This window comes from Poecilia latipinna, unplaced genomic scaffold (genome assembly GCF_001443285.1).
Source record: "Poecilia latipinna isolate Pla-1442-1.1 unplaced genomic scaffold, P_latipinna-1.0 Scaffold4065, whole genome shotgun sequence".
NCBI classification, from domain to species: domain Eukaryota; kingdom Metazoa; phylum Chordata; class Actinopteri; order Cyprinodontiformes; family Poeciliidae; genus Poecilia; species Poecilia latipinna.
In genome coordinates, this window is record NW_015116681.1 from 10,391 (window position 1) to 19,356 (window position 8,966).

The 8,966-nt window shown below is 37.3% G+C and overlaps 1 protein-coding gene across 1 annotated transcript; it reads right to left on the minus strand.

Annotated features, from left to right (window-relative positions):
• Nucleotides 1-144: 144 nt before the first annotated feature.
• Nucleotides 145-8,104, minus strand: LOC106942139 (carbonic anhydrase-like). Its single transcript, XM_015025327.1, has 7 exons — nt 7,981-8,104; nt 6,717-6,914; nt 4,750-4,868; nt 3,995-4,087; nt 3,817-3,879; nt 3,546-3,701; nt 145-2,392 (listed from the first exon to the last, which is right to left on the minus strand). The coding sequence occupies exons 1-7, from the start codon at nt 8,012-8,014 to the stop codon at nt 2,273-2,275; spliced, it is 783 nt and encodes a 260-aa protein (XP_014880813.1). The 5' UTR covers nt 8,015-8,104; the 3' UTR covers nt 145-2,272.
• Between the last annotated feature and the right edge of the window lie 862 nt (nt 8,105-8,966).

Below are 8,966 nucleotides of genomic sequence, written 5' to 3' on the forward strand. Positions count from 1 at the left end.
TGTCATTTAGGTGCTAAAATAAAGAAGCAACTCATGATATACAAGTGGCATAGAGTCAATTAAATGGTTAATTATGACATAACTACTCATATATTTGATTTTTAAATATATAAATAGGAATAAAGTCTCACCAACTCACAAAGGAGGTTCTCAATACCGACTTTTATTTAGCAATTTAATGAGTGGACTACAATCCTAGAAAACACTCGAGCATGGATAAGATTTCACAAAACACACACAGGCTTTTATTACCAAACAAATCTGAAATAATTCCACAAACTTCACAAATAGGCAGGATATAATTATAAGTTAAAGATTAACAAAATATTCCGTTATTCATTTTGTCATATTTTTTAGACCTCAGTAAATCTTAGTATAAAGATAGTCAAAGTTTCAAAGATTATATTTTTTTAAATAACAACCATACCCATGAATTTCATGGGTGTGTTTATTCATGTTTAGTTTGATATTCTAATGTTTCAGAGTTTACAAATAAGATTTACCAAAAGTGTTGTTAGACCAGAATGACATTTATTCATCCTCAGAGGAAAAAAAGGCAAAACATTCTAGAGATAAAATGAAGCAAAAGGTTTAAGTTTCAAGTAGCTGGAGACAAGCAGGAAATTAAAAAGCTGTCTTTGTGTATTAATAGTTCAAATAATGAACATGAAATGGAAAGCTATGGTATAAAGACGCTTTGGAATACAGCGTATTGAACACATCACAATTTGTCATAATAAATATGACTTTTTGACCAGGTGTTTGTAACAACTGAAGTAATCCATATATAGAAGAAACCAAAACAAACAAGTTCAGACATTAAGTTATGCGTAGTAATAAGAGGGAAAAGTATTGAACACACAGAAAGGGAAGTGGAAAAAGACATGGAAAGCCAAGACACCAGTTAAAATCCATCAGTGATCAGAAAGACATTCTGCCCCTTTTGAGTGCAAATGAATATCAGCTGGTTCAGTCCAAACTGATGGCTTATGGAAGCCAAATTGCTGAAAACAGTTCTCGTTATTGCAGTTGCATGAAGAAAATCGCATCATTTTGTTCTCTTCCTTATGCTGTTCACCCCCTGGTGAACTTTTTGCCCCCTCTCTGGAAGATTGTGTGATTGGTCTGAATTTCATGGGTGTTTATTCATTTAGGAAACTGCCACACAATTTCCACCGGCCGCTGATCTGACTGATATCTGTGCAAGGAAGGTCAGATAGTGAGAGCACAGTTTTTTCAGTCAGAAAGAAATTGTTTGATGAGGAGGAGGAAGCATACTGAAATATTACACTGCCCATTCTCTCAGTTGAAGCAGGAGAATGGCTCATCAATGCCTAACATTTGTCTTTTTGGGTTTTTTTAATGACATGGAAAAAGATTGATTTTCCAGACTGTCAAATATTATTCCCTCCTCCTCTGAACTTCTGAACTTGTAATAGTTGTCTCTCTGCCATGATCGCTATGTTTACTCTATGGTTATAAATTACACACATGGCAAAAAACCATCATGGCGTATTCTGCAGTGGGAGGGAAGCTCGCCTCAGTGTGTTTTGTGGACCGTAATAGGTCTTTGCAAAAATGAAAATCCAAAAACCACATGACTGTACATTGACAGTTCGACTTCGTTCGAACTACACTGGGCCCTTCAGAAAGATATGGAGTTGGCAAGTACAATTGTTTCAGAAAACAATAAGCAATGCACTCAGTAGCCATGGCCTGTATGCACGCTCACCACGCAAAACTCCATTTCTGGAGTCGAAGAAAGTTTAAGCTTGTTTAATGTTTGCTGAACAACATTTGGACAAGCTTGTAAAACACTGGGAGAACATAGACTGGTCAGATAAGAGTAATATTGAACTCTTTGGATGCCATAACAAACACCACATTTGAAGGACAAAATGAACTTAGGCTCCATGCAGATAGTCAAGTTTGGAGGTGGGAACATCAATATGTGGGTCTATTTTTCTACATAATTGGCAGAATTCATGTAATTGATGATAAATGAAAGTGTACAGACATTATAGAGAAAAGTCTGCTGCCAGAATGAAAAAGGGTGGATATTTCAGCAGGACAATGATCCCAAACACAGAGACAAGGAAGCTCTCAACCAGCTGCAGAGACAGAACATAAAACTGCTAGAATAGCCCAATTCATTTTATATTATTACTCATAATTTAATTTCTGAACTGATTTGTTTTATTTTTTCTATGTATGGATTACATGGGTTGTTACCAACACCTGGTTTTGGGAACACCTGCTGTATAACTAAGATTTACTTAAAGGAAGCACGGACTTGACGGCCCTTGAGGAGCTGTGGAGGACGGAAGTTGTCCACCATGCAGCATGCGGCCTCTCCTTCTCCAGTGAACAGGAGGCTTCGAAACTTTGCCATCTAATGGAATACAGGAACACAGAAACAGTTATGAAGTTCCTTTGACACAATATATGTTGCTTTATGTCACAATATCACAAATTCCCAACAATAACCATTTTCCAGCATGATTCACCTACTTTGAATAATAGTCTCCAGTACTCAGAAATTTTAATAGAAGCAAGTCCTTGCATGTATTGGGCTGATGAACCCATAACATATAATTTTAATAAAACGTTATTTTAACTGACTGAGTATTTCGTAATGGTAAAAACTGCTTTATTAAGTCCACAGGACCCTAAAGTGCTTCACACTACATTCAGTCATTCACTGATTTTCATTCACACCCTGATGGTGACAAGCTACTGGATAGCAGCCACAGCTGCCCTTGGCAGTCTGACAAAATCGAAGCTGCCATGCAATGCGGCCACCGGCCCTCTGACCTCCACCAGCAGGCAAGATGGGTGAAGTGTCTTACCCAAAGACACGACGACAGATTGGGTATCAAACTGGCAACCCATCAATAAAGTTATGAACTCCTACCAGTCAACCCCGCCAGTCCATCACAGGGCAACTCAGAGACAAACAGGACAATCATGCACACACACACACACACACACACACACACACACACATACACACACACACACACATATACACACACACACACACACACAAACTCACCTAAGCAGGATTTAGACAAACTAATTAACCTATCAGTCATGTACCCGGAGAGAACCTACGCATGCAGAGGGAGAACATGCAAACTCCAGGTAGCAAGACCTTCTTGCTGCCAGGCAACAGTGCTACCAACTGCACTACAGTGCAGTTTGAAATAAATCCCAGCAAATCCAGTGTAGATTTCACTGACTTGTGAACTATACTTATCCAGTACCATCCAGCTGAGAATATAACAGACAAACTATATGTTGACCATGCTTTTCCCCACCTGTCAGCCAGTACATACATAATATAGATGTCTAATAAATGTTACATGAACATCACATGAATGAGAACTTTTTTTTCCCTCTCAAAAAAGAGATTCAATGTTTCAGTTTTAGATTTAAATAAGCATAATTTAAAATTGAAAATAAAAATAAAAACAGTTGAACTCTTAACTGATTCATTTAGCTTTTCTGTCCTTCCAGTGTTTTAAGTGGACCAAGCTACCCACCTGAGCAGGGCTGACACTTATAGGCTCCCTGAGGACAATCCAGGTGACGCTCTCCAAAAGGGGTGGGGTCGTCAAAGATCCATCATAAGTCCAATAATCCAGAGAACCAGGAAGAAGAGTTCTTGCATCAAAGTTAGAGAAAGTTGTCTGCTTTCCCTATATGTCTCACACAGAAGAGATGGAAATGTAAAGCCGGAAAAACAAAGCTATCAGTATGAGCACATTTGAACAACGCAAGTTCAATTCCACCTCAGATTGTTTTTGTTTGTACCTTTGTCTTAATAGAGTCCAAAGCATCCAGAACTTTCTGAAGCCTGGGGTTGGCAGCACCAATCTGAATGAAAACATCACCTTTAATGTAGTTTTTTTCAAATACAAAGTTATTAGTAGACATTTTCTCCAACACATCTCTATTGGAGATGCTGGTGCAAAGAGCACTGATTACTTACTTTGAGAAAGATTCCAACCACAGCCAGTCCATCAGGCTTGTCAGCAGCCTCCCCAAAGCTGGGATATTTGGTATTCCAGTGCACCAGGTGAAGCTAACAAGAAAAGACGTATGCTGATATCTGTAGTAGCAGGAACCTTTAAAAGTCAAGTAAACTGTGTTCACTTCATCAAGATATTGGGTCGACATGCAGTACAACTCCACACACACACACGTACACACACACACACACACACACACACACACACACACACACACACACGTTTGACCCTATGCGAATAACTCTGTGAAAAGTTGATTATCTTTTGATTTTTTTAAATGTATTTTTAAGTAAAACATCTCAATTTAAAGTATTTGGGTAGTAGGACACTTGGTGTAATGGAATAACAATATTTTAGTCTGCTAGAATTTATTGTTTTTTTCACTCACTGTCTATATTGTCCGTAACAGAGTTGACATAACATTCCGCAAAACATATGTTTTTTCTGAGAAAAAATTCTAAAATACGTAGACCTGTTGTGGCTCAATATTGGTCCATATATAAGGCGCACCGGATTATAAGGCGGACTGTCGACTTTTGAGGAAATTGAAGGTTTTTAGGTGCGTCTTATAGTGCGGAAAATATGGTGTGTATATATGTCCTGCCTTGTATTTGATGTGAGGAGTTTAAGGTTATAGCAAATCTTCACATTATTATTTTTCTATGCATGTGTTCAACAATACAAACATAACTCAGCAAACTGTTGAATTCATTACCTCACAAGGAAACTTGATGCCGTTTATAGTGTGCTCAGAGCCTCTATCATCACTGCCTCCCCAGTGGAAATGAAATTGCTTCAGTCGGTATGTTCCAGAGATGGGACCTCCAGTCAGGGCTGAGAAATACAAATAACAGACTCATTAAGACAGAGAAAAAAAAACAACAAATAAATAATTTTTCTATTTGCATCAGCCAGTGACAAAGCTCTTTTAATATAGCATGCTAAAATGCTCCTGCTAGCTATAACTTTTGTAAGCTACTGTTGATCAGCTGTAAGAGGAAATAGTTGAACAATAAACCATGAAAAATTGGAAATGATACATTGACACTTCCATCCATCCATTTTCTACACCCTTGTCCCTAGCGGGTTTGGGAGGGGTGCTATTTTGTTCAAATAAACATTTAAAATCTCTTTGACTTAATTCTACAAAAAGTCAACTCAAACTTTTAAGTAGTTCCAAACTAAATATTTTATAACTTCTTGGTTTGAGCCTAATACTCTTTTTACAGTGTTCTCTAAATACACTCTAACTTAAAAGTCACAAAACTTTTTCTTAAAGGATTTTTTTAACTTTGACTTTACTTGAAAGAATTAAGTTCAATACCATATTTGTATCCTACATCTGACACCATGACTCAAGCTTACCAGGGACAGATTCTGTACCAACCAGGGTGCAGAGCACAATCCACATAAGGAGGACTTAGTCCTTGACACGGCCTTCGCAGGTTTGATGCCCAACCTGATGACCTTAGCTGCAGGTCTTCCTCTCTGTCACTGACCACTTTCATGAATAACTACGCTCAAATAAATTCTGCCTCAGCCAAAAACCCTTTGAACAAAACATATCCTTTATTAATTTACTTCTTTATTTGAAGTAAACTAAATGATTTGAGTAAAACTGACTTAGATTTGTCATCTTAAACATACTTAATAAATTTGTTAAAAAAGAAACTTAACAAATTGAGTTGGATGATTATAATATATTAAATTGGTTAAACTTAATAAATTAAGTTGGATAAACTTAATTGGATTGCTTGTTACCAATTGAAGCAATTCAATTAAGTTGGTTCAACTAATTTCTTTTTAGAGTGTTGCCAGTCTGTTGCAGGGCAACACAGAAACAGACAGAATGAACAACCATGCACACATCTAGGGAGAATTTAGAGAAACCAATTAACCTGACAGTCATGTTTTTGGACTGTGCCGGAGAACCCACCATGCACAGGGAGAACAACTCCATGTAGAAAGACCCCAGGCCAGGAATTGAGCCCATGACCTTCTTGCTGCAAGGCAACCGTGCTACCAACTGCGCCACTGTGCAGCCCATTTAAATTTTAAGAAGCTTTATCTGAGCCAGCGTCATCTGTGTCTAACAGCGTGTCCTTTATAATTAAACTGAAATAAATGGAATTGTTAACTACACATTAAGGGTAAGTTCTTGGGTATGTTTCACATTTCTTTTCATCTGTTTATATTGACCATTTGATATTTGAAGTTGCCTGCATGTTCAAAAATTACATTTTTAAGGCTTTTATGACAGATTATAGCTGTTTATCTGTGACAACTACTGGAGCACAGAGTAAAATTGAAGAGTCACGATGATGGGCTGAACATGCATGTTGACCTTGAGATAAAGAACCAGGGCTGTTAGGAGATAACTGAACACTTACATCATCAGACATGCTTATCTGTGTGTACATACAGCATGGGTGGAGGAAACAAACAGGAGAGATAAAATTCAAAGGTAAAGTAATAATATATCTTGCAAGTACTTAAAATAAAAGTTAGAAATCAGGTTTTAGGAGTTTAGGATGTCATGTTTGTTATACCAACAATGCATCTGAGTGACACAGGACTTGAAACAAAACTAAAACCATTTCCAGAATGAGTATAAAATGATGAAGTGTGTGTTTGTGTTCCTTCAGAACTTTAGTCTCAAACTTAGGGGTCAGCTTTGCTTACTGGAGCTGTCTGTGTCGTCCACAAAGTCCACCTGGAAGGAGTGTCCATTGTTGAGAATGCCCCTGGCATTGGAGGGGTCATACTGGAGTTTCAGACGCTTCAGAGACGGATCATATTGGGCCTCCTTGGTAACGATGTTGATGGGAGACTGTCTGGGTCCATTAGCAAGCGGGAAGTTTTCTGCCCACTTGTCAGGTCCTGTAAATGTAAAAATGAGGACCTATTCAAGTTCGTTATATAAAGACAAAGTTTTTACCGTGACCATTTTGATGTTCCAGTACATCTTGAAGAAAAGCAGCATTGCTCCCATAGAAACAAACACAGTGTGATCATTCATAATGGATACTTACAGTATGTGGTTACAGAATGGTTCATTTAACAAGGTATAACTAATTTATTCCTTAGGCAACATCTCTATTAAGTTTAGAAAAAATAGAAAGTTGTGAGTGAACTACAAATGCAGGTCAAATTTTATTGCGAGCATCAATATGAACAGAATAAAATATAAAATTCAGTAAGACGTTATGACTTTTATTGTGTTTACTGAACGCAGTAAACACAATAAGATATTTCAGATATTTCTAACATATTTTTCAACTGTAAAAGTCAATGCATTCAGAAAACTTAGCTGGCAGGAAACCGACTGCCTGAAACGAACAACCATCACTTTAGTTGATCCTCCTCATCATGACCTTCAGTGTCCAGAGTTGGGAACATCCGAGCAGCGCATCATAAAGCTGATGTGTTTTAACCGCAGTTGTTGCCATAAAGCAGCTTTCCTCAGGCTGTCCTGCTACACTCATTACTCCAGAAAAGTGTGATAATTGCTTACTTTAAATGGCAACAAAGTAACGATTAAAACAGCTGAATAGATTTTACACCCTTCAACTTTAAGTAAAAACTACTTATTTAATTATGTTTGTGTAGCGCAATTCCTGGAGTAGAAATGTACGGCAATTAAAACCAAAAGCTCCCATTGGGTAGAATTTATTTGAATATTCAATATTGTTTACCTTAATGTTAAACTGTAATTCAATTCTACTTAATGATTTTGAGCTGACAGTGTTTAGACAGAAATAAGTAAAATGTAATTTAAATAATTATAATTTTATAAAAGTGTAATTAAACTCGCTCTCTTTTTTTATCATCAGTAGGCGGCTGGCACTTCTTTTGTAATTATTAATGTAGCCCAGTCACACTCTTTTCAGTGTAATAAGGAGTGAGACTTCCCGGTTGGCAGTGCTGGAGGCTGCAGGGTTCTTACCGTCGCTCGGTCCGTATCCCCATCCGTGAGACATGGCTGTTACTGAACGCTGCCCTGGCAATGATCAATCCGAGGCAGAGGCTGCTCGGGTGACCAATATTGGGGCTCTTTATAAAGGACCTGGTAATGCTCGCTGTGAGGGGCTTGGCTTGCATGGTTACGTCATTTCTCCCCTCCTATTTGGCTACGGAGTGTGCAAAGCTGTGAGTGATGAGATGTGTTGGGAAGCAGAGACGAACTGTGGTCCCGATCCGAACAGGTCAGGATCCAAGCCCTTAGCACTGATTTCAACTTTTGAAGGTGCTTCCAATTGCCCTGAAGAGTTGATGGCAACATGCTGGTGTGCGCTGTCCAGGGGTAAAAGTAGTTTTAAATTTTTGCCAGGGCTATAACGAAAATCGCCAGTGGCTCATTGTGCAAACCAAAACAAAATCATTAATATTTTACTGTCCTATAGGCTACCTGTATGGATAACGCAGAAGTCAAACCACTTCAGAATGTGGAAAAAATATGTATTTTGGTTCTGCCATATACAGAACCAAAATACTGTATATTTTGGTATTTTTTAATTTTAATTAAAATTGTAATTTTAATTAAATTTTAATGTAATTAGCTACATTTAAATTTAATGATGTAATTATAATTTGTCTTAAATGTCTTTCAAGCTGTTTACAAAACCTGAACTTTTACTTTTACTTGAATTAGTTTTGAATAAAGTTACTCAGTTATATTTGAAATCATATCCATTTGAAATCAAACACCAGAAAAAACAGCATTTATCTTTTGACTGGGTTTGTATTAAGATCTCATGGTGTTGCATCAATTGGAAGACAGAGTAAGGAAAACCCATAAAGTTTAGTTCAACTTAAGTTCTGAGAAAAAGAAAACCCCTCGCTGAATTTAATGCATCAATTTAACTGCAAATATCATACATTGTAAACTTTAATATTTTAACAACAAATATAAATGTCAATTTTATCAGGTAC

Bases quoted from the DNA above. Each gene is read 5' to 3' on its own strand.
- LOC106942139 (XM_015025327.1), bottom strand. From the start codon at position 8,014: ATGTCTCACGGATGGGGATACGGACCGAGCGACG. The intron at 6,915-7,980 runs GTAAGAACCCTG...TTACATTTACAG, and splicing joins GGGATACGGACCGAGCGACG to GACCTGACAAGTGGGCAGAA. The intron at 3,880-3,994 runs GTAAGTAATCAG...GTTTTCATTCAG, and splicing joins TGGTTGGAATCTTTCTCAAA to ATTGGTGCTGCCAACCCCAG.